The sequence below is a fragment of the Acipenser ruthenus genome, chromosome 4 (genome assembly GCF_902713425.1).
Source record: "Acipenser ruthenus chromosome 4, fAciRut3.2 maternal haplotype, whole genome shotgun sequence".
NCBI classification, from domain to species: Eukaryota; Metazoa; Chordata; class Actinopteri; order Acipenseriformes; family Acipenseridae; genus Acipenser; species Acipenser ruthenus.
The window spans coordinates 99613371-99639398 of record NC_081192.1 but is presented as its reverse complement, the minus strand read 5'-3'; the positions used below and the strand labels follow the sequence as shown (position 1 = coordinate 99639398).

Here is a 26028-nt window from a genome sequence, read left to right as displayed (position 1 = left end):
ATTGTTGTCTTGTGTAAGGTTTAAAAATTTAAAAAAAAACATCATTATTATTTATTAGCAGACGCCCTTATCCAGGGCGACTTACAATTGTTACAAGATATCACATTATACATTATTTCACATTATACAGATATCACATTATTTTACATACAATTACCCATTTATACAGTTGGGTTTTTACTGGAGCAATCTAGGTAAAGTACCTTGCTCAAGGGTACAACAGCAGTGTCCCCCACTGGGGATTGAACCCACAACCCTCCGGTCAAGAGTCCAGAGCCCTAACCACTACTCCACACTGCTGCCCTGTTTATTAAGATAAACATGGAATGAACGATACATCATGGGTGCCGGGGCCCAATATAAATCTGCTATATATCAAAGGCCGGATATAGCGAGAGACCCATAGAAAAGCAAATAGGTTATCAAATACTGTACAACCACTCCCTCGTGTTATCGGGGGGGGGGTTCAGGGTCCAGTATAAATCCTCTACGCAACCCGCTTTTTCTCATTTTTCACATAAAAAGCAGCACACTGTTTTAATTCGTACTGTGGAGGGTAATTGCTTCTCATCATCTTAAGTCTCCAATTCATTTCATGAGTCGTCTTTCCTTTCTCAAATGCACAAACCCGCTGCATTGAAAGAATCCTCTCCCAACATAGGAGGCTTGTTGCTAGGGAGCTGACGTCACTGCCCTGTGACTTTTGCTAGTGCACTGCTGCCACAAGTGAACACCTCGTTGGCTAAAATAAAAATCGCTTCAGCAACTAGATTTTGCTTTGTGTTATTGTGCAATGCATATGTATATGATAACAGTACGATATTAATGGTTTGTTTTTAATTGTTCTGTATATTTGTGTTTGATGTGCAGTACGAAATAAAACGAACAGTAATTCTAAGTGAAATTGTCTATGTATAGTGCAGCTAAGGCATGCGCAGTTAGACTGTAAAAATGGGGAGCCAACTCCAAGTCCGCAGTATAGGGAGGGGCGATAGAACGAGGGGTGGGTGTACTTTGTTACGCTATAGGGGTGAGACCAGACCATGTTTCAAATCTTAACAATATTTTCCATTTATTAGTTAAAAAGACCAAACATTACATACTACATTGAAGATTATTGTTTAGATACAATACGTACCACTAGCATTAACATAGATAAGGCAATGTGCCTCTGGAGAGAGCCTCAGATGGATGGTCCCCATGATCTGGAGGTATTGGGAGCTTCTCTCGTCTGTGTCCCCTCTGTGCCTAGTAGTGTATACTCTAGTATAAAGCCTATGTGACTGCAGTTTGTTTCTATTACATTACTAATTAGAATTGTCAATTGTCAGTTTAATTACTTCAGTCAGGTGCAACCAACCACAACCTACTCTCCTTTACAAGTTTACTGTGGTTAATTGTTTACCATAGGTCTTTCCTGCACATGCCGTATCACTCAGTATTGCCTCAGCAACTCTACTTACACCAGTGTCAACCTTCAGCAAACTGGTTTTCTGCCATTTGCACTCGAATACATTCACTTGTACTGTAAACTCACATGACTACAGCTGCAATGGAAACTGGATTGCATATCGGTGTCCCTAGTTTAGAGTTGATATTCATCTTTGGATCTAGAGTAGTTTAGATCTAGAGTAGTCAAGTGTGAATTCAAGATCAGTTTGGTAAAGATCTCGCTTCCTGAAATTCAAGTAGCAACTTTACAATACAATAGCAGAGTGACTTAAGAAAGCTGACTGTAGCCATTGCTTCCCTGTTGTCGTCTGTCATGAATTTTGTTTTTATTGCCATTCATATAAATTGTTATCTATATACAGTAGTAATCGCTGTGTTTTCTACCAATCATCTTTTTGCCACGGATGTGACCACAATATGCTGCAAGTCAGTTGTGTTTAACAACTTAAACTACATAGAAAGTTGGATACTATAGAACCAACATCTAGACCCCTGTTGGAAAGCTGTTGGATCCAAAGTTTCTAAGTGGGACAGATCTGTTACCACTGACAAAGTTACCACAATAACTTCAATACATGTCCACAAAACAACTTGAAACTTAGTAGGCAGTTGGATACAACCAAGGTCCAGATCCCTATTGAAAAGCAGTTGAACTGCAAGTTTCTAAGTGGGTCACATTTTGTGTGTGGTCATCTAGTTTTCATTTGTAATGTTGTGCATGCTAGCTGTCCTTAAAAGACTCTGAAACCAATGTTTATTTTGCAGCTGGTTTACGGAGAAGCTTTCGACTCAGCAGAAAAGACAGACAAACAAACAAGTCGATGTACGAGTGCCAGAAGAGCGAGCAGTACGACATGGCTGATGTACCGACATACGAAGAGGTGACCCCGTACCGGAGACAGTCCAGTGACAAGTACAGGCTGGTGGTGCTGGTTGGTAAGTACACTGTCAGCTGTGATGGTAATGTACTCAGAGAGGAATGCAATGTGGCACGGATTGGCACGTTATTCCAACCCACTGGAAATCTCTTTCTGGGCCTTGGATGGGAATTAGGGTTGTATTGATGCTGATGGCTTATTGCTTGAAAAAAAGATTGTAATGCAAGCTGTCCAACCAGAGTACAAAAGCTGATAGATTTAGAATATAAATTCCTGACCTTGCAGTGTATAGAAACATATTCCTATTATATATTCCTATGTAGAGACCGCGCCCCTCCACCCCCCCCCCCCCCCTCCCCGGTGCCATTTTCAGAAAGTAAGAGAAAGAAAGAAATGTTATCATTTTAAGTTTTAAGTATGGTATAACAGGAATGGTATATTAAATATATATATGGATATGTATTTTTAGAACGCTGTTGTAGTTTAAACATTCTCTTTAGCAGATAGATGTCACTGTGGCTGTAATAAAATAAAGGATGGTGATATGATTGTTTCTGAAGTTGCAGTTTTGGACACTGTTGCACATAACCTGTGCTGTACGCTCTGCAGAGTTGACAACTCACAGAACGTAAATAAATACATTTCTACAGTTATTCAATATATTACTACTATAGCAGTATAATTATTAGATGCATTCTATATATATATATATATATACAGTACTGTGCAAAAGTTTTAGGCAGGTGTGAAAAAATGCTGTAAAGTAAGAATGCTTTCAAAAATAGACATGTTAATAGTTTATATTTATCAATTAACAAAATGCAAAGTGAGTGAACAGAAGAAAAATCTACATCAAATCAATATTTGGTGTGACCACCCTTTGCCTTCAAAACAGCATCAATTCTTCTAGGTACACTTGCACACAGTTTTTGAAGGAACTCGGCAGGTAGGTTGGCCCAAACATCTTGGAGAACTAACCACAGTTCTTCTGTGGATCTAGGCAGCCTCAGTTGCTTCTCTCTCTTCATGTAATCCCAGACAGACTCGATGATGTTGAGATCAGGGCTCTGTGGGGGCCATACCATCACTTCCAGGACTCCTTGTTCTTCTTTACGATGAAGATAGTTCTTAATGACTTTTGCTGTATGTTTGGGGTCGTTGGCATGTTGCAGAATAAATTTGGGGCCAATCAGATGCCTCCCTGATGGTATTGCATGATGGATAAGTATCTGCCTGTACTTCTCAGCATTGAGGAGACCATTAATTCCAACTTGCAAGGAACCTCCACCATGCTTCATTGTTGCCTGCAGACACTCATTCGTGTACCGCTCTCCAGCCCTTCGGCGAACAAACTGCCTTCTGCTACAGCCAAATATTTCAAATTTTGACTCATCAGTCCAGAGCACCTGCTGCCATTTTTCTGCACCCCAGTTCCGGTGTTTTCGTGCATAGTTGAGTCGCTTGGCCTTGTTTCCACGTCGGAGGTATGGCTTTTTGGCCGCAAGTCTTCCATGAAGGCCACTTCTGACCAGACTTCTCCGGACAGTAGATGGGTGTACCAGGGTCCCACTGTTTTCTGCCAATTCTAAGCTGATGGCACTGCTGGACATCTTCCGATTGCGAAGGGAAGTAAGCATGATGTGTCTTTCATCTGCTGCAGTAAGTTTCCTTGGCCGACCACTGCGTCTACGGTCCTCAACGTTGCCCGTTTCTTTGTGCTTCTTCAAAAGAGCTTGGACAGCACATCTGGAAACCCCTGTCTGCCTTGAAATTTCTGCCTGGGAGAGACCTTGCTGATGCAGTATAACTACCTTGTGTCTTGTTGCTGTGCTCAGTCTTGCCATGGTGTATGACTTTTGACAGTAAACTGTCTTCAGCAACCTCACCTTGTTAGCTGAGTTTGGCTGTTCCTCACCCAGTTTTATTCCCCCTACACAGCTGTTTCTGTTTCAGTTAATGATTGTGTTTCAACCTACATATTGAATTGATGATCATTAGCACCTGTTTGGTATAATTGTTTAATCATACACCTGACTATATGCCTACAAAATCCCTGACTTTGTGCAAGTGTACCTAGAAGAATTGATGCTGTTTTGAAGGCAAAGGGTGGTCACACCAAATATGGATTTGATTTAGATTTTTCTTCTGTTCACTCACTTTGCATTTAGTTAATTGATAAATATAATCTATTAACATGTCTATTTTTGAAAGCATTCTTACTTTACAGCATTTTTTCACACCTGCCTAAAACTTTTGCACAGTACTGTATATAGTTTAAACTGAAAGCTACAGCAAAGAAAACATATGCTATGCATCTATCTTGGAATCTAATCATCTGTTCTACTCCTATCATGATAACAGAAGAGGTCAAAGGTTCCCAACAATCCTTGTATATGTATTAGTCTACCTGTGTGACAGTGACCTCCGTGACCCACTTTAGTTTGTGAGTTATGGAGTGTGAAGGAAATCATCATTTTAATATACTGGCATGGTTGGTTTAGTAGAAGGCTTGGAGGTCCAGTGGTTAAAGAAAGGGGCTTGATACCAGGAGGTTCCCGGTTCAAATCCTGGCATAGCCACTGACTCGCTGTGTCACTTAACCTCCTTGTGCTCTGTCCTTCGGATGAGACGTAAAACCAAGGTCCTATTGTAGCTGACTCTGCAGCAGCAGTTGATGCATAGTTGACCTCCTAGTCTCTAAGTCGCTTTGGATAAAAGCGTCTGCTAAATTACCAATTCATAATAACAATTTTACATAGTTTTAAAAACAGACTAATCCTTACAACACTGGCTATATATTTATGTACATTATTGTGGTTCATCTGATCATTGCAGGATGAGCAACTTGGGTTATTTTCGAAGTCAAAAAGGACCCAGGTCATGCTATTCAAATAAATACCACACGTTGTCTGATGTGCATCACGATTTCCTGATATTAAAAAGGTGTGTGGTGAACTCGCCCAGATAAAAGGATTGGACCCTTGCCTGGTATAGATGAAACTCCAGTAGGTGCTTAGTTATTAGTTATATGGCATTGTGGTGAGAATTTTATCGAAGGTTCCCAGTCAGTGGACACTTGCATCATATGCAGTATCAGCTACGTACGGCTGCCTGGTACCTGTTTTTAAAGGACCAATCAGGGCCTGAAACAAAATGCATTTACTGTTACAGTTGCAGTATCAGTATTAATTCCATACCATATGGAACGTATAGGAAAGGTGATTAATCCATCCATGCTCCGAAAAAGTCCAGATTAAAATGGAAACAAGTGTAGCTGGTAAATGCTCCCTCTTCTTTAAAAATGTTTATATTTTTTGTTAGACTATATATTGTACATCCATCAGGGACCACAATGTGATATTTATAAAAGTGTAAATGTTTTTGTTTAAGTATGGAGTAGGTGGGAATTTCAAATGTAAACCACAATGACTTAAGAACTGTAACCCACTATCAGATCCTCTGCAATAGGGTGAAGTATTGGGGGAACCCATTTGTCTTTAGATGGTTTGCTTTCCTCTGCTGTGATCCTGATAGGAGGGTTTAACTCTTTTTAAAATATGTTTTGTTCAGTAACAGTGAGGCCACATGAGCAGAGGTGCTCCCTGTAAAAGAACCCACAGCAATGACCATCATCACCCTTAACAATCATAGCACAATTCAGCTCAATAGCTTGTTGACACCTCCTACAGTACTACAACAGATCCTGCCTCCGATGTATTTAAGGGGATATAGCTAATAAAAAAAAGAATCCATTAATCTTAACGGTATCTGTGAGCACTTCTATTCGATGTGTACATTTCAGATGTGCAGTTTTAAAGAAGCACCAATTATAGCAAAATATATATCAGGTACCACTGTAGGTTATAGAAAGTTTGGTACCCCAGTTTCCATGCCTTGTTTTCAGGAATTCTGACGCTGTTTCACCTCTTAGGAACTCTACACCCCTCATGTACAGTTTCAGGTGATCACGTTAAACCAGCCCAGTTTGCTAAAAGAAGCACAGACGTTAGGATAGTTTAATATGTAAAATAACGAGAGACGCAATAGAGAGACATTTAGCACTGACACAGGTGAGAAACGTAGTCACAGAATCCCTTTCATGTTGCATCTGTTCATTTTGGTATTTGATACAGTTCTGTGGTAGGTGACACACTGAACAAAACAACCTTTCTAGTAGTAGCTCACATTTGGTTTTGTAAAGTCTTGTGCTTCAGTTGGTAATGGTTCCCTTCAGACTATTCTCAGTGCGTGTTGCAGGTTTGTTGTATGATACGATTAAATTTGTCTGGGGTTTGTAACTTACTGCTGTAGATGCCAACAAGCCATCCCTGGAAAAAGGATACAAGTCCCAGTGTTTTCTTTTTTTACCTATATAATCGAAATCATTTTAATTAAATAAATAACTCCGAGAGCACCTAGTAGCTTTGTCACACCCAACACAATGAAAGAATGATGATCTGCTTTATATATCTCTCGTGTTTATTTTCCTTTGGGCTCTGGCTTTGCAAAGTCCTTTTTGACATTGCACTGTTTTAAATTCCAGGCTGCAAAATGGGCCAAGAAACAGGGAGTGCACATCTGAAGCTGACGATGGAGAGGCAATGCGTAGCTTAGCTTGGCCAATGTGCTTTCCATTTAGTTTTCCATTCAGCTTTACATTCCAAAATGGAAACTGAGGAGGCCAGGAATTTTTGGAAATGTTTTATTATATATATAAATGAATAAATAATGATACCTAAACTAGAGCATCTTTGGACTGGACAGGGACGGTCCATCCCTCTACTGCTGTGTATAGCAGTGCACTAGGGTCAGTAGGCAGCCAGGTTACTAGCACTGATTCAAAGTGAGGAGTATGTAAGTGTAAAGCCTTTTATATTCTTTCTGTATAAGTGATATTTGACCATTCTTCAGTGGTTTCAATGCATTTAAATCCTTCAGGGAATTGTGTGACTGCTCATTGTTAACCATCAGTGATTTGTATACACAGTAGCTGTCAGCCCACTGCTCCGTCAGATCTGCTGTTGTGCTCATAGTAACTGCAGGGATTCTATCGGTCATGTTGGGGTCAGAGCATTTACACAAAACTGTAATATCTAAAGTGTTTTAACAGCTTAAGTGTCACATGTGTTGATTTAAATAGGCTAAAGTTGTGGTGGTAAAAAACTCCCATCTTTTGTATAAGCAACCTAGGTATTTAATGTAGTAGTGTTTAAAGGATTTGTGACTAGCAAATGAAAAAATGATTTATTGGAAGTGACATGAATGATGTGTACAGTTTTCATTTCTTCAGATAATAATGGGCTTAGCAGGTCATTTTTGTTTTGGGTTCAGTTTTGACTTGCAGTTGAAGTTTCGCAGAGCAGGCTCGCCTCGAAGGCCCATGCTGAGGAGGAGTTTGAAACGGTGACTGAAAGGTTTACTGAAGAGGAGCGCTTCTTACAGACCCTCACAAGTAACTGCACCTGATGTGTTCAGCATTTAGCTTGGAAGTTATTAAATCCAAATATTAAAGCAAGTCCCTCTAATGAGCACAGAAATGAAGTTTGACACTTTTACTGGTAGTTGTTTCACTCAGCAGTATTAAATTCCCAGGAATAGAAAAGTGCAGTATAAGAACATAAAAAAACAAGAAAACAACTACTTTTGTCATTTTATTTTTATACTGCACTTTTTTTTTTTTTTTTGGAGTACAGATAATGTTGGATTGTATTAATAAGTTTACAGATACCTACTTGGTTATTATGGGTAATGAAGTAAACATTCCACGCACATTTCAAAGTGGACTGTGGTCTAACTAATGGAATAGTTTAATAAGCAAGCTTTTGGAATCCTCATAAATCAATTTTAAGAATGTGTACAGTCTTATCTGAAATTGCGGTGGCATAAAATCATTAGAGAAATGTTTAAACTGGAACTATATTTAAATGAAGTTACAATTGTCACAGTGTAATTGGGTAACACGGGTAATTTGTCATTCGGTAGTGGTTTAATATCAGCCTTGAAGTTGTTAAAGAGCCAGTGTCCACGGAAACGGCTGAGCGTTGTTTCTAACAAACAAACATGTCACTTGAACAACACTGGAGAGCAGCCACCCACCAGTCTCCCTGCTGAGAGAGGGGTCATACAAACATGTATTCACATGCTTGAGTGAGCTCAACACCTAGAACAACATTGAGAGCCGTGCTGCTCCTCATGCATCACATTTTTGTACAGTAGCACCAAATGCCTTGTGGTCTTTTTGAAACAAATTTTAAATGAACTCCACTTCCTTTTCTTAATAAATCAAGTGTGAGCTGTACTGAATTTCTTTTTAAAAACTCTAGAAGATTGATTGCTGTCTTTATGTAGCTGTGAGCTATTTGTGTGAAAATGAACTGTTTTATAAAGCGAGCCAATGCTGTAAATTTATCTCAAAACCCAACAGAGATGTGTGCCAAGGTTACACTTTATGTGCATGTCATCAAGGACTTTGTACAACTCACAACCCAGAATTTAGAGGACCAAAGATAGAAATACATACCTGTAGCACTTTGTAATTGGAGTTCATTTTCTGTTACTAGAATCATGAAAGGCTGTAGCAATTTAGGGTTAAAAAAATAATAATTGGATGCCAATGAAAACAATTGTATATTGGAAATAATTAAGCAATCGATTGAATATCCACACACGACATGTCATTTATGCAGAGAACAGCTGGTACTTGACATGGTGTGTAGAGAGTATTCTCATGGGTGAAAGTGCTCCGTCTGTAGACGGAGTTCCGTAAAAATTCCTATGATTCGTGTAGAAATGCCAAAAAAATCTGGAGCAGCGGTGTGACTGTAGCAGAAGATGTTGCGCAGTTTGGATACTACAAAAAATTATTAATTAAATATAGGCTATATATTTTAGTTTGTTTTATTCTCTATTAACTAAATTATATTCAGACGGTTATTTATGTATTTTTTTAAACAAGGACGTTAGTAGGTTTGTGTTGCTGCGGGGCCGTGAACGGGTTCAACAACAACTCTAAATAAAATGTTACTGCGATTAAGCACTGGTAATAATCTGAAACCGTGTATTGCAAAATCAGAGTCCCGTTCTTACTTTAGAATTTTTTTTTTTCATTAAAAACTTTTCTGTATTAAAATAAATGTTCAGCTTTCATATTGAAGCTTGTTGTGTACTACTCTTTAAAGCAAACCAAGTACGAATTTGCTTGAGACATTTTTCAAGTCAAGTAAGCTTATTTGTTTACAAATAATGGCAATTGTTTAATCTTACTTTAAAGGCACGCATCTGAATCGTAAGGTAATTAAACTGTTTGCTTATACTCTCCCTGCCGTTCTGCGCACTGTCAGCCCTTGTTAAAGATATAAATAATGTACCCGATCCGAAGCAAGTGTAAAACTTGCCTGAATAGTAAAGTAAAAAATATAAATATTTTAAATCTAGCAAGAAATGACTTGTTGCACCAGCAGCAGTTACAGTATTGTTTTACATTATTGTTTTGCCCTCTAACCTCAATGGACCATATTTAGAAGCAAGCACAAAGACAAAGACACAGTTTCTTAGAGCAGTAAGACTATTTTAATGGTGTAAAACAAGAAACAACTCTTGATTGGTCCTTCCTGCAACTAAGTTAATACTGTTGAAATTGTTTTATTCAGCAAAACAAAAAAAAAGTCTTTGCATTTGCTTCAGTCTTTTTTTTATATAGTAAAACCAGTGCTTTTGACATACTTGGGGAACAATTACCTTCTCAAGAACAGTACTTTGCTTTTCTTTGTTCAACACTTTCCTTTAATAAACTACATGTGGGAATTCTAGGTGTAGCACTGTGCAGAGACTTGCATGTATTTGTATTTAATGCGTGCTCAGTAAGTACATACTATACATGTTATGGTGAAACATCTGCTCAGTTTTGTAGGTTTGCAATTACTGAAACCATAACTTCACAACAGCAAGGTTTGCTTGGTTTCTTAGAGCTTCTTAATTGTAAAAAATAAAAAAATTAAGAAATTAAAATAAACATTTGCTTCTGTATGCTCAGCAGTTAGTCCTTCAGTTTGCCCCCCTACTGTTGAACAGTTAGGCGTCTATGATTGAGACACAAAATTCTTTGACCATTGCTTGTGACATTGATTAAAACACTGAACGGCTATGCTGCTTTTAGAATGAAACACTCACCTATACATACCAAAACTGACTCGTTTTACTGAATAAGAAAGGTTACTGGTCCAGAGCTTATCTATAGAAGCGAGTATAATTTAGATTTTTGTTATTATACAGTTAAATACAGTTAAATTTGACTGAGTTAAGCAGAGATTTATATGATTTTTGCAACTGAGGTTTTATAAAATTAATATGCGAATTGGGCATTGTGACAGGGTGGCTGTGCAGTGACATCAGGTCAGAAGCAGGAAGGGAAAAAACTCTGACACCAGGGAAGTACTGCAATTCAAAAAGACGCAGGGCGCCGTTTATTTAAATACAAAAATAAATAAAGTTCAAACAGAAAAAGATTGTGCTCGCAGAGCAAAATAAAAAGGTTAAACAAAAATAATCACGGACACAAAATAATATATAAATGATCCAGGTCGGGCTGGGCAAATCGCCTTCACTGTTCCTAGATTTATTATTTTTTTAAGTTTCGTTTTCTCTCTCGCTCTGCTCCTCGCTCTCGTACGCTCCTCTGTACAACCCACCCTGAGGGTAGAGAGCTGCAGGCTTTTATATCGTGGCCGAGGGGTTTAACTGGCTAGTAATTATTCTATTACCCCTCAGCCACAACCTGCACAAGTTTATTAATTATTTCTGGCAGAGGACGAGCACCAATCTCGCCTCTGCCAGAACACGTTTTAAATAAAACAAAATAACAAAACACAGCTCCACCGTCATTTATAAATAAACCATAACACGTCATCATAACGGGGGAGGAGGAGGAGAGGAGAGGAGGAGTTTCCCCAAGAGTTTCAGTCAAAATGATCATTGGCCACTTTCACCCATGTATTCTTGTATATTTAAGGAATTGGTCTCCACCAAATAAATGTCAGATAGATTATTTTATAACTGCTTCAGTAAGTGGGTTCAGGAGTTGAAATGTCAGCAAACAGACCAATTTATAGTTGCCAAAGTTTGTATTTTGAAAACACATAGGGCTGTGCTGCCTCAGACATTAAATCAATAATATTATATTACTCACTTCTTAGTTAGCCGTCTGCAAGGATGGGAAACACAGCTGTCTCCTGGAATAAACAGCATGTTGATTTCCTGTCACTTTGATGAAAAAAAACAACACTGGGGAGTTTTATAAAAAAAATAAATTGTAATGTAGGCATTAACTTTGCAAGTCTACGTGAAACACTAGACAAATTAATTGCTGGTACGTTTCCCCGATTTTGCTACGTTTCTCTGCAACATATGCTCTTGCTGTAAAATGTTTGTTTCTCCAGGTCCTGTGGGAGTGGGATTGAATGAGCTGAAAAGGAAACTGCTGGTTTCTGATCCCCAGCATTACAGTGTGACAGTGCCACGTGAGTATCACAGAGAGTTTCCAATAACTGGAACATGTTTCCTTGTAATTCTGCTGAATTAAAAAAGATTAATTGCAGTTGACATGTAGTGCACTGCAAACTTAAGCATTTCCAATATATTTTCCTTTATAGAAAATGATGGCTCCACAGTTACACTGCGTATCTGACCACATGAGCTGATAGATGGATGGATAGATGGATGGGTGGATGGATGGATGGATGTATGGATGTATGTATGGATGTACAGACGTGCTCAAATTTGTTGGTACCCTTACAGCTCACTGAAATAATGCTTCATTCCTCCTGAAAAGTGATGAAATTAAAAGCTATTTTATCATGTATACTTGCATGCCTTTGGTATGTCATAGAATAAAGCAAAGAAGCTATGAAAAGAGATGAATTATTGCTTATTCTACAAAGATATTCTAAAATGGCCTGGACACATTTGTTGGTACCCCTTAGAAAAGATAATAAATAATTGGATTATAGTGATATTTCAAACTAATTGGTTTCTTTAATTAGTATCACACATGTCTCCAATCTTGTAATCAGTCATTCAGCCTATTTAAATGGAGAAAAGTAGTCACTGTGCTGTTTGGTATCATTGTGTGCACCACAGTGAACATGGACCAGAGAAAGCAAAGGAGAGAGTTGTCTGAGGAGATCAGAAAGAAAATAATAGACAAGCATGGTAAAGGTAAAGGCTACAAGACCATCTCCAAGCAGTTTGATGTTCCTGTGACAACAGTTGCAAATATTATTAAGAAGTTTAAGGTCCATGGAACTGTAGCCAACCTCCTGGGCGCGGCTGCAAGAGGAAAATTGACCCCAGAGTGAACAGAAGGATAGTGCGAATGGTAGAAAAAGAACCAAGGATAACTGCCAAAGAGATACAAGCTGAACTCCAAGGTGAAGGTACGTCAGTTTCTGATCGCACCATCCGTCGCTTTTTGAGCGAAAGTGGGCTCCATGGAAGAAGACCTAGGAGGACTCCACTTTTGAAAGAAAAACATAAAAAAGCCGGACTGGAATTTGCTAAAATGCATATTGACAAGCCACAATCCTTCTGGGAGAATGTCCGTTGGACAGATGAGTCAAAACTGGAGCTTTTTGGCAAGTCACATCAGCTCTATGTTCACAGACGAAAAAATGAAGCTTTCAAAGAAAAGAACACCATACCTACAGTGAAACATGGGGGAGGCTCGGTTATGTTTTGGGGCTGCTTTGCTGCGCCTGGCACAGGGTGCCTTGAATCTGTGCAGGGCACAATGAAATCTCAAGACTATCAAGGCATTCTGGAGCGAAACGTACTGCCCAGTGTCAGAAAGCTCTGTCTCAGTCGCAGGTCATGGGTCCTCCAACAGGATAATGACCCAAAACACACAGCTAAAAGCACCCAAGAATGGATAAGAACAAAACATTGGACTATTCTGAAGTGGCCTTCTATGAGTCCTGATCTGAATCCTATCGAACATCTATGGAAAGAGCTGAAACTTGCAGTCTGGAGAAGGCACCCATCAAACCTGAGACAGCTGGAGCAGTTTGCTCAGGAAGAGTGGGCCAAACTACCTGTTAACAGGTGCAGAAGTCTCATTGAGAGCTACAGAAAACGTTTGATTGCAATGATTGCCTCTAAAGGTTGTGCAACAAAATATTAGGTAAGCGTCCCCATCATTTTTGTCCATGCCATTTTCATTTGTTTTATTATTTATAATATTATGTTGAATAAAAAATCAAAAGCAAAGTCTGATTTCTATTAAATATGGAATAAACAATGGTGGATGCCAATTACTTTCGTCAGTTTCAAGTTATTACAGAGAAAATTGTGCATTCTTCGTTTTTTGTGGAGGGGTACCAACAAATTTGAGCACGTCTGTATGTATGTTGTGATTCCTAATGAAACAAGCTGGACAATGTAAAAATCTACCTAAATGACTGTTTTGGTATTTCCTTTGCACCACCACACACATGCAGTATTGCACAGTAAAAACACAGGCATGTATTGGAGAGCACTACAGACCTCAACATTCACACCTGCCCACCTGCTATTACAGTAATTCATGCATTCAACTAAATTGATTTAGAAACAATAATTCAGAGCTCAATCCACGTATCCGATAAGACTATCATTGAATTGCAAATATGGTCCTAACGGGGGCTCCTGAGTGGCGCATCCAGTAAAGGCGCTCTACGTGGAATGCAGGATGCGCCCTATAGCCTGGAGATCGCAGGTTCACATCCAGGCTATGCCATTGCCGACCGTGACCGGGGGTTCCCAGGGGGCGGCGCACAATTGGCCGAGCACCGCCTGGGTAGGGAGGGCTTAGGTCGGCAGGGCAATCCACGGTTCACCGCGACCCCTGTGGCTGATAGGGCGCCTGTGAGTCTGCAGTGGAGCCATTCAGATCTGTGTTGTCCTCCAGCACTGTAGGTCTGATAGCTTCGCTGTGGATCCGCAGTGCGAAAAAGACGGCTTGGCAGGGACATGTTTCGGAGGACGCGTGTTTCAGCCGCCGTTTCCCCGAGTCGCTGGGGGGTTGCTGCGATGAACCGTGATTTTAATAATAACACAATTGGCAATTCTAAATTGGGGAGAAGAATAGAGTAAAAATCATTGGCAACGACTACGCACCCTATATTATGTTTTATATGTACTGTTTTGGGATTTTTATATCTCTACTTCATTTCTTGTGTAAACTACTTTTAACCGCCCTCGTTATTGCACCTATGTATGCATGAAAAAAATCTACCCATGCTGGACTAAACTCGGACACATCCAGCGTTGTCACCAGAGCGGACATTCTACTGAGGTAAAACTTCGGTTTCGAGCTATAGTTGGCAGTATTTATATGACTCCTTGGTATTTACTATTCAACCTCCAAATCTATGTTACACAGCAAACCAACAGAGAAAATTGGGCATGTAAAAAAAACAGCCGAGGACAACTGAGGACACAACCTAGTTACTGCCACGGACACATCATCACATTTTAAAACAGACATTGAACACACAGTGTATCCTGCCTTGGATTGGAGGCAAAGAGGTCAAGTTACTGCCCTACAGTGTTTAAATCAGCCAAGACTTGGAAGAAAATGTCCAAATGATTGCTTTTGTACCAACGGGTTTACTAGTTTAATATGGTACTTTGTGTATTTATTTATTTTATTTTTTTTATCACCAGAGTGGATCATTTGAAGTAAATAAATAATTTGGGTGGAAATCAGTGTTTAACAGTTAGTAACTTATTCTTAAGAGCTGCTCACAGCATGGGAGGGTTTCCTTTTCAAGCACAATATTATTTCTTTTCTTGTATAATTGTCAGCTTTTCACGGCCAGCCTGACAGTCTTGAGTGATGGAGGAAATAGTTTTTCTACCTCCTGACTACATGCCATTCCACTGCCTCATAATTTGGGCCTCAAACCAGCTCCTTTTCTGCAAGGACCAAATGACAGCTTGCCATACTTCTAAATGAGATCCAGCAGTGGTACTGAAGAGAGACACGAGAGTTGCCGTGACATTTTTGTAAAAAAAAAAAAAAAAATTAAAAAGGTTGACATGCTAAGATGAATTACATTTGATTATGTTTGATTTGATGTAATTAAGCCAAGTTACAAAGCAATTGCTTATTTAGAAAGATGTGTGCAAATATATCCTAATGGTTTCAATAACAGGGTCGTGTTTGTTACATGTGAGTACACAGTGGATATGGGTCATTCCAAGTCCAGCTGTTGTGATGTAGCGAAGTTGCACTGAAATACCACTGCAATCTGGTTTTTCATTTCTTTCTTTTTTTGGTCTGTGTTTTAATCACTTGCAAAAGTGATACAGTATTTATTCTTGGTGTAATTTGGTTCATTCCATATTACTTAAGCAGAAACGTTTTTTTTAAATATATATGTGTGTGTGTTTTAATTGGTGAGAAAAAGTAGGCCATTAAACCACAGTGAGTGACTGCAGCTGCATTCATGACTGCCAGCACATATCTGCGTATGTTATACATGGCAGTAACTTGAATGTCGGCACAATGCTAATTAGCTGGAACTACTTTTTTTTTTTTTTTTTTTTTTTTTAATTCGTCCTTCCTCATAATCATTAAGTCTATAATGTATGGTCAAGTAAGTGTTGAGATTATATATATATATTTTTTTTTACTGTACATTGTGTATTGAATTGTATTATACCAAAACTGGTTGTCTTTCCCTAAGTTTCTTTTGTTTTCTCCATTGATTCACAGACACCACGAGACCGAAGAGGAGCCAGGAGAGTGATGGTGTGGAATACCACTTCATCTCCAAGCACCTGTTTGAGACAGATATACAAAACAACAAGTAGGCATTGTACACCACACCCAGTCTGCACGGCTTACCGCCCCAGCGGAATGCAATGGACCTGCATTTATGTACCATATTAATAAAGGATCTCAAATGGCTTTCCAAACACTCAACTGAATCAGTGAACCACTGCAGCTCAGCCATCTCTGCGGTTGAAGGCTAAGGATATTTTGTGCATTAACAGCATTATTTTTTCGACCCCTATTATTATTATTAATAATAATAATAATAATAATAATAATAATAATAATAATAATAATAATAATAATAATAATATCATCTGGGTTTGAACATATCAATCCCACTTTAGAGACCGTCCAGTACATTGGCACGGAATTGATTTTAAAGCTTCCAATTGCCACTGATTACCTTAACAATTTGATCTCCCGTTTTGCTCCTGGGTCCTGTTTTATTTGCTAGGAAGTACACGGAGACAACTAAAACGTATTTAAATCAAATATCCAAAGCTTGGCATCAAACCCCAGGGCACAGTGATTAAATGGGAGTGTTTTGAACACTGCAACACTTACAGTATTCCTAAAAAGTAAAGTCTGCCTTTTAAAACCGTCGTCTTATAAAAATCAAAGGGGGGCTTCTGAGTGGCGCATCTGGTAAAGGCATTCCGAGTGGAGTGCAGGATGTGCCCTATAGCCTGGAGGTTGCCGGTTCGAGTCCAGACTATTCCATTGCCCACCGTAGACGGGAGCTCCCAGGGGGCGGCGCACAATTGGCAGAGCGCCGCCCAGGGGGGAGGGATTAGGTCGGCCAGGGTGTCCTCGGCTCACCGCGCACCAGCGACACCTGTAGTCTGGCTGGGCACCTGCGAGCTTGCCTGTAAGCTGTCCAGAGCTGCGTTGTCCTCCGTCACTCTGGCTCTGAGGTGGCTGCATGGTGAGTATGCAGTGTGGGAAAAAAACGATCGGCTGACGGCACACGCTTCGGAGGACAGCGTGTGTTCGTCTTCACCGCTCCTGAGACAGCGTGGGGGTGGTAGCGGTAAACTAAGCCTAAACATATTTGGATATGCCAAATTGGGAGAAAATAATAAAATTATTGCCGCTTTTATTAAATAAAAAAAATAAATGTAAATTTTTTTTTTAAAAATCAAAGAAAGCGCTCACTTCGTGATCTCAGTGATTTGTTTTGTTGACAGCAGAGGTAGTGTTTGGTGAACACATTTTGGCCTGACTAAAGAAAGAAAATAAAGGGATTTTGATTTAGGTTGAGAAATCTAATGGTAAAATAATAATAATAATAATAATAATAATAATAATAATAATAATAATAATAATAATAATAATAAAATATATACAGTGCCTATAGAAAGTCTACATCCCCTTGAACTTTTTTCACATTTTGTTGTGTCAGTGCCTCAGAGTTTCATGCATTTGAATGAAGATTTTTTCCACTTATCTACACACCATACTCCACACTGTTAAGGGGGAAAAAAGTCTTTATTGAGAAAAAAATTATATATTAAAAATACAAAACTGAAAGATCATAATTGGATAAGTCTCCACCCCCCTGAGTTAATACTTGGTGGAAGCAGCAATTACAGCTGTGAGTCTGTTGGGATAGGTCTCTACCAACTTTGCACACCTAGATTTGGCAATATTTGACAGTTATCCTTTACAAAACTGTTCAAGATCTGTCAAGTTCCTTGGGGAGTGTTGATGGACAGCAATCTTCAAGTCATGCCACAAATTTTCGATTGGATTTAGGTTGGGGCTCTGACTGGGCCACTCAAGGACATTTACCTTTTTGTTCCTTAGCTATTCCAGTGTAGCTTTGACTGTGTGCTTTGGGTCGTTGTCATGAAAGGTGAACTTCCGTCCCAGTTTCAGCTTTCTTGCAGAGGGCAGCAGGTTTTCCTCAAGGACTTCTCTGTACTTTGCTCCATTCATTTTCCCTTCTATCCTGACAAGTGCCCCAGTCCCTGCCAATGAGAAACATCCCCATAACATGATGCTGCCACCACCATGCTTCACAGTAGAGATGGTGTTCTTTGGGTGATGCACTGTGTTGGGTTTGCGCCAAACATAACGCTTTTCATTTAGGTCAAAAAGTTCCATTTTAGTTTCGTCAGACCACAAAACTTTTTGCCACATGGCTACAGAATCTCCTGAGTGTTTTTTTGCATACTTCAAACGGGATTCAAGGTGGGCTTTCTTGAGTAATGGCTTCCTTCTTGCCACCCTACCATACAGGCCAGATTTGTGGTGCTTGGGATATTGTTGTCACATGCACACTTTGACCAGTCTTGGGCATAAAATCCTGTAGCTCTTGCAAAGTTGCCATTGGCCTCTTGGTAGCCTCTCTGATCAGTCTCCTTCTTGCTCGTTCATCCAGTTTGGAGGGATGGCCTGATCTAGGCAGGGTCTTGGTGGTGCCATACACCTTCCACTTCTTAATAATCGTCTTGACCATGCTCCAAGGAATATTCAAGGCCTTTGATATTTTTTTATACCCATCCCCTGATCAGTGCCTTTCAACAACTTTGTCCCGGAGTTCTTTTGAAAGCACCTTGGTGCTCATGGTTGAGTCTTTGCTTTGAAATGCACTACCCATCAGAGGGAACCTACAGGAACTGCTGAATTTATCTTGAAATTATGTGAATCACTACAATTTAACACCGGTGGAGGCCACTTAACTTGGTGTGTGATCCATATGAACTAAGTCTTATATAGAGCTTGTATCTGTTTGGATGCCAACAACAAGTTGTTGCACCATACTGTGGTAAATACAATTTTCTGAAGCTAGAAAATCTTCTGCCAGTCACTGTTCCTTGTGCCAATTTAAACGTTTTCCATTTCACATATCTTGCATGACTGCAGCAGTGTTTTCTGAAATGAACCGCAAATATCTGAACAAGAAATCAAATGTACCATACACAAAAAAAGAGGCCCTATTAATACAGATATAAGAATCTGCTTAAATAAAATAGAAAACATTTGTCTTTCTTTTTCTGACCATTTAAAATAATAGATGGTTAAAACCATGGTATTTGTTTCTGCTTATTTCAGAGATTTATATGGTACATGGTTTTGGCCACACATCAACCTTATATTTTAAATATATGAATATATTTGCCGACCGAGGATGGGAGCTTCCAGGGGGCGGCGCTCAATTGGCCAAGTGCCGCCCGGGGGGAGGGAGGGTTAGGTCGCCCAGGGTGTCCTCGGCTCACCGCGCACCAGCGACCCCTGTAGTCTGGCCGGGCACCAGCGGACTTGCCTGTAAGCTGCCCGAGAGCTGCGTTGTCCTCCGACTCTGTAGCTCTTGGGTGGCTGCATGCTGAGTCCGCAGTGTGAAAAAAAGTGGTCGGCTGACGGCACACGCTTCGGAGGACAGCGTGTGTTCGTCTTCGCCCTCCCGAGTCAGCGCAGGGGTGGAAGCGGTGAGCTGAGCCTAAAAATAATAAAAATAATTGGCAACGACTAAATTTATAATATATATATATATATGTATGTGTGTGTGTGTGTGTGTGTATATGTGTGTATATGTGTATATATATATATATATATATATATATATATATATATATATATATATATATATATATATATATATATAATGTATGTATATGAATATATTGTACTGCTTGGGCACGTACAGAAAACATTGTGTACAGGGATTTGAAAATAATATTTTATTACAGCCATCCATTTATATAAACAAGATTATGTGATGGAAAAATATTTGTTTGCTTAAGCTCAGTCAGGAAATGTGGATTAGGCCAGCCTTGGCATTTGCATTTTTACCTTTAAAACAAACAGGTGTTACTGATTTAAAGTGTAACGCAGAAGATTATATAAAACGTTATTGTGCCAAAATGTCTGGAATTGTGTTCTACTGAAATATGCTACAACTTAGGAAAGTATACCCAGATTTTCCCGATAGCAAAAGTCTATGGTTTTATTTAATTATTGCTGATAGTAAAACAGTACAGTTTTAATTAAAGAAATGACTCGTGGCTGTGGTATTTTTGATTTGTGGTCTGTGTTTAACCCTTTCTCACTGACACTTAGGTAACCAGAAGAGGATCAAATTAAAATATTAAATCAAGTTGTCAAATATGGGCTGCAAGTTTTCAACGTTTTCATGTTTCAATTGCTTATTCTGTATTGCTTACAAAACCAGGGGAATATTTGAGTTTTAAAAAAAAATGCCAGATATTTATTTCAGTAACTGTTCATATGGTTTTCTGTCGGTCTTTGTTGCAGCACATACCACTTCAAAAATAATTGAATGTTTTGGTACCACAGTAACTGCCATGTCTAATTGGTTGTCCACATTTGTTTTAGTGTTCAGCCTCAGATTATGTTGTCTTCAAACCAAACTTGCTAGAATTATGCATTATTGACTCAGTGGTGTATTTGCTCTACACAGGTTTATCGAATATGGTGAATACAAAGGAAATTATTATGGAACCAGCCTTGACTCTATTCGCTCAGTGTTGATGAAGAACAAGGTGTGCCTGTTGGATGTGCAGTCACATGTAAGAAACAGTTTAACGTTGTCCTCTGTTCTTTGTTAATACCAACAGAATGGCTCGGATGAAATTTCAGGGTTTTTTTGTTTGTTTTTTAAACACTTCTTTTTTCACAGTTTTTGGTTGATTTCAGCCGCTTCCTTTTGCCTATCGCAATGTATGATCTGCTTTGAATTTTCCATTAAGAAAATTGCTTTTTTTTGTTGCTCTTTTTGGTAGTTAGTATAGATTGGTGGTTGAGACATTAAACATGTTTTCTGTAAAATAGATACATAAACTGTTAAGTAACTTGGTTACCATGCTAATTCTTCAGGGACATTTTTAGCAGCAATTACTGCTAGTTTTCAGTTTTTTTTAATTTCCTTTTTGGCCTTTCTACATCTGGGTGGCTGTGAACGCCTTTTTAAAGTGTCCCATATTTCATGGCTGCTGAGTTGTGGACAGCAGGAATTGCATTGCTTTGCAGACCAGAAGCCTCATCTTGTCTCGAATACGTTTTTAAAGCATGATTCAATTAAGGCTGTACATTTGTAATAGACTAAATCAGGGCTCTTCAACTAGTTTTTTAAGGGGGCCAGATTGGAAAAAAGTTAGGAGTAGGCGGGCCAGAAGTATTTTACTCGCATTTAAGCAATACAATAAATATGATATAATGTAATGTTAGTATATTGAACAAGACTTACACATTTTACCATATGAATAGTACTTTAATAATAAAACAGTGTGAAGATTTAACAGAGTGTCATTACATACATATTAATAGTGACATATTAATAGTATAACTGTTATACTATTAGATACTATAATATACAGTTTGAGAGTGATAACTCAGTGTGGTTGTAAGTAAGATAATTTGAGTGGAAATAAATAGTAAACATGTACAGAAAGAATATTCATCACACAATATGAGAGTCTGTCACTTAAAACAAATCAACTTGTCTTTGTTTCTAATCCACCTCTGACACAAAAATGAACCTGAATAAGTTCAAAACAAACAGATTAGTCTCATGGAAAGGGATAGCAGTAGCATATGAGACATCGCTGGAATCACGTTTCTACATTTGGTTAATTTCTCAACTCATGACATTTGATGTTTCAAAAAACAATGGATTAGGAAAATAAATCTACATTAATGTATGTGCATTTAAACTGACATTTCTTTCAAAAGAAATACAATGTGTACAGGTATTGAATGCAGAATAAAGTCTATAGGACTGCGCACATACAGTATTTTTCAAAATAAATTGACTGTACGTTTTAGTACCGTTAAGTGCTTGTTGTATTGGTCATGTATGATATAATGGCCATACAAAGACTTTGCAGTCAATATTTTTTTAAATGAATGTATAATGAAAGAAATAAAGGCATAAAATCACATTGTATTCTTTAACTACTGACACACATTCATTACACAATAAACACACTGGCTTTGCGTTCCCTACAATTGGTCAAATAAATATTTATAAAATGCAATTGCTGGAAAGTCTGATGTTGTGTTCAAAGAGAGTTTCACTGGTTCTGAGTATCAGATATGCTGGTTTACACATTTTTGCCTTCAAAGCTTGTATGGCATCATTCCATACCAGAAATATGTGAGGCTTTCTGTTGTGGATTCCATGTAGAAGTATAAAGGAAATATGAGGGGGGGTGGCAGCTAGGAAGAGGATTCTACTTGACCTCAGACCTGCTCACGGGATAGCCTTTGAGACAGCATGTGCGATGCATTCGAATGTGTGACCAAACTCTGGGTTTATGTGGGTGCTGCTTTAAAACTTGGTTCTTTGTAAAAACTAAGACATGTTTAACACTGTGTCATATTTTCATTTTCAGACGATAAAACACTTAAGGACATCAGAATTTAAACCCTTTGTGATTTTTGTGAAGCCACCGCCAATCGAACGATTGCGAGAAACCAGAAAAAACGGCAAGGTCATCTCCAGCAAAGACGACAAGGACTCTGCAAAGTCTTTCACGGTAAAAACCCCGGTCGTGGTGCAGCCGGTGGGGGAGGATTAACTTTTCAGATTTTTGGTGGTCAGGTGGTTTTAAGTTTTTTCTTTTTAGCAGTATCCTTTTAGGTAGAAATAGAAAGCAACTGTACATGTTTTTTGCGTCATGTGGTGGTTGAGGTTACGCTGTTAAAATCAAATGACAATCATTTCTTCAAGCTGTATGCAACCCTGAAAAGATCATCTTCAGAAAGATAGGGCCAAGCATGGTTAGAACAGATGTTTCCTTTAAATAGAAACTGCAGTGTGATTTAAATGCTGACACAGACGAGAAGTCTCTTTAGTACAAAGAAAACAATAACATGCAAATTGTTCCTTGTTACATCTTGTTTGTGTGTAAACTGAACATTGTTTGAGTCGGTCAAATCTGGTTCTGCTTATCATTCTGTGTTAATACAGATGACCTAGTTTGTTTAAGAACTGGGTGAGTGTAACTATCTCAGAAATAAAAAGCTTTGTATCCTTAGTTTATTTAAAGTTATAGCTAACAAACTAGTTCCATTCATTTTCTCCCCCCATGCACATCCATTATTATTATTATATAGTTCTCAATGCACAGTTTTGATAGAAACACATCTTTTAACTAACATTTGTAATTTTATTTGAAAACTTGATTTCTTAGTACTCTAGGCTAAAGAGATTTCTGTTTGCAAACCATGCTTTGACTGTCTTTCACTTCCTGGGTCAATTCACCTGGAGGATGAAATTGTCCCCACCCCCTCACTGGCTTCTGTCCTGTCAACAACCAATCAGCTTGGTTGAGGTCTAAACTAGCAAAACCCCACCTTCCCTGAGTATACTGTATAATTGAATCCATTATTTGAATCAACCCAAGTATTCTGAATAGCACTGCCAGTCCTCATTTGAGCCTGACCCCAGAGTAGCAAGGCATTACTGGCAACAGTGCTAACCAACCAAAGTCAAGCCTGAGGCAGGCACAGAATCCTCAGAGGAAATATAAACATTCCCTGAGGTTTCTTCCTTGCATGGATTTTTTTTTTTTCTCTAAACATTATCTGTGTGAGAGCTCACATTTCTAAAAGTGTTGTAATTGTATTTGTTTTGTTTTTATGGTGCTTCTTGCAGGAGGAAGATTTTCAGGAAATGATCAGTGCAGCACAGATGATGGAGAACCAACATGGCCATCTGTTTGAAAAAGTCATTGTGAATGATGATCTAGTGACAGCCTTTAATGAGATGAAGACTGTGCTGAAAAAGCTGGAAGTGGAGACTCACTGGGTCCCAGTGAGTTGGATGCACTCTTAACAAAAAGGGATGAACTGGAACATTTTCACTTTCTCAAAAGCATGCAACATTTCACTAAGGCATTAAAAAGCTCAAAAAACATTGAAACAACCCCTTGTTAATGTCTTTCTGAGGGGCAGTGCAGTTTCTTAACCTGAATTCAGTTACTGACACTAGATTATTTTATTTTTTTTTAATATACAGAAGTTATCTTGACAAATGGAGTGCTTACCAGTTTAACTGCCAAGCAGCAGTGTGCTAGAGTGGACTTGTTTCTTTGTGTTTTAACATTAGTTTTAGAAACCAAAGGGATTCCTTTTTTTGGAATGTCGAAGGTTGTACATTTTATGCATATAAAGAACAGATGTCTAATGTTATTTAAACATGAAAACTTAATATATTTTAATCAACTGCTTTTTTAAAACTACATATGCATATTTCCCCAGCAACCTGTCGATTTTTTTACAATCACATTTAGTAGGTAGATTACATAGTGGTATATTCTAATGATATTTGAATGATTAACAGTAAATACCCACCCCCCCAGTCCCGTGGTGATATTCATCATCAACATTATTAAACACAATAAAACTACAGTGGGGAAAAGTTCTCATTAGAGTAGGTTTACTAGTTTGAGGGCGGAGGTTTATAAATGCACTGCTGTTAAGATCATTTAAAAAAAAATACACTATTACTGCTGTTTTAAATAAGGTTTTTTTAGATGCAGGTCTAGAGGATAACGCATTGTTTTTTATGCTTTTATTTTAAAAAATGCGCTTTTTGGGCATTTCTAAGAAGTTACTTGCAGAAGATAATGATGCACCCAGTACCTAGTGTAAAAACTCCACCTTGCTTGTAGGGTGTGAGGCAGTTTGTCTGTACAAGCTATCTGACTTTGGCTACCACTTCCTAGAGGTTTACTGAAACTTGTATAATTAGAGTGGAGTTGAATTTTCTTGCTGTATTTTTACAACAGGGAGTGTAATATAAGGTTCAAAACATTTCCATATTTACTACTGAAGCAAATGTTTAATTGTGACTCCTGACGTAACAGGGTGTGTTATATTTAATTTAAAAACACAGAACTTAAATATTGGTTATGTGGTGGTGGGGGTGGGGGGGTGGTGGTAACATGCGGTTAAGTGTATCTGCAACACCTAGAAGTGAAGAATTTAGTAAAAAAAACTGAAAGGATGCAACAGGGAAAGTTGTATCTGTTGGTGTGTGTGTTTTTAGAAGTGTCTGTTCTAGATATAGACGTTGGCTTTGTACAGTCGTGCTCAACATTCCATGTAAATATTTACCTCTCCTTGTGCAGGTCAACACACCAGTGGTGCACTGTAATTGAATTTGAACAGTTGATGATGATGCATATTATTATACAGTATGTTTTTAACTGAGTGTTGTATTATAATGTTAGACAAATATCCAGCTAAACTGTTAGTACTTCTTCCGAGCATATGTAAATCTGTTAACAAGGAAGGTTACCCTTATCCACAGTACAGCCTTTGAGGTTTCAAATTAAATTTGCTTCCATTGCCCATCGTGCAGAATTTTTTTTTAAACATCTGTTACTGGAATTCATTATTTTTTGTGATTTTGTGTTGCTTTAACAGTACAAACCCATGTTTTGTACTCAGTTTTCTGTATTTACAATAAGTCTGCCAACTGGAGAAGCAGATTTATTGAATTTTTTTCACAAAGTACATTAAATAATTAACTGTAAAAATCAATCTAACTGTGCGGTTTCCTTTACATTTCATAAGTACGTTGCTGAGAAACTCTACCCTTCTGAGTTGGTAGCATAACTGTAGTTTGCAAAGATTCTGTTGAGATTCTGTTTATTTGCATAAATTAAATTGCATCGTCTGTAAAATTGCCAAATTGCTTATTCAGATGTCATCAGACCTTCTAAACAATGGCTCTGAGAAACAGCAATTCTGAGAAACCTTTAGTGGCACAAGAGGAATTTGAACACTGCTTGACAAGACAAATTCAAAGAGAATCAGGTTGTGTAACCTTTATACTTCCTTATTGAAACCCCCCCTCCAAAGCTCACTTTGATCGTTGAAGAGCTGGACTTGGAGGCAGAAGGAAGATGTAAC

General features: G+C 38.5%; 1 protein-coding gene across 9 annotated transcripts in view; it reads left to right on the top strand.

The window, feature by feature from the left end:
• LOC117400737 (MAGUK p55 subfamily member 7-like) overlaps window positions 1-25656 on the top strand; it is a 145515-nt gene extending 119859 nt beyond the window's left edge. For all 9 annotated transcript variants that reach the window (XM_059023227.1, XM_059023223.1, XM_059023218.1 and 6 more), the window contains 6 exons: window positions 2218-2388; window positions 11765-11845; window positions 16081-16174; window positions 20567-20675; window positions 22500-22643; window positions 23765-25656. In XM_059023227.1, coding sequence (XP_058879210.1) covers window positions 2218-2388; window positions 11765-11845; window positions 16081-16174; window positions 20567-20675; window positions 22500-22643; window positions 23765-23944 — 779 coding nt within the window. In that variant the 3' untranslated portion in view covers window positions 23945-25656. The remainder of the gene's footprint in view (window positions 1-2217; window positions 2389-11764; window positions 11846-16080; window positions 16175-20566; window positions 20676-22499; window positions 22644-23764) is intronic.
• Window positions 25657-26028: the final 372 nt, after the last annotated feature.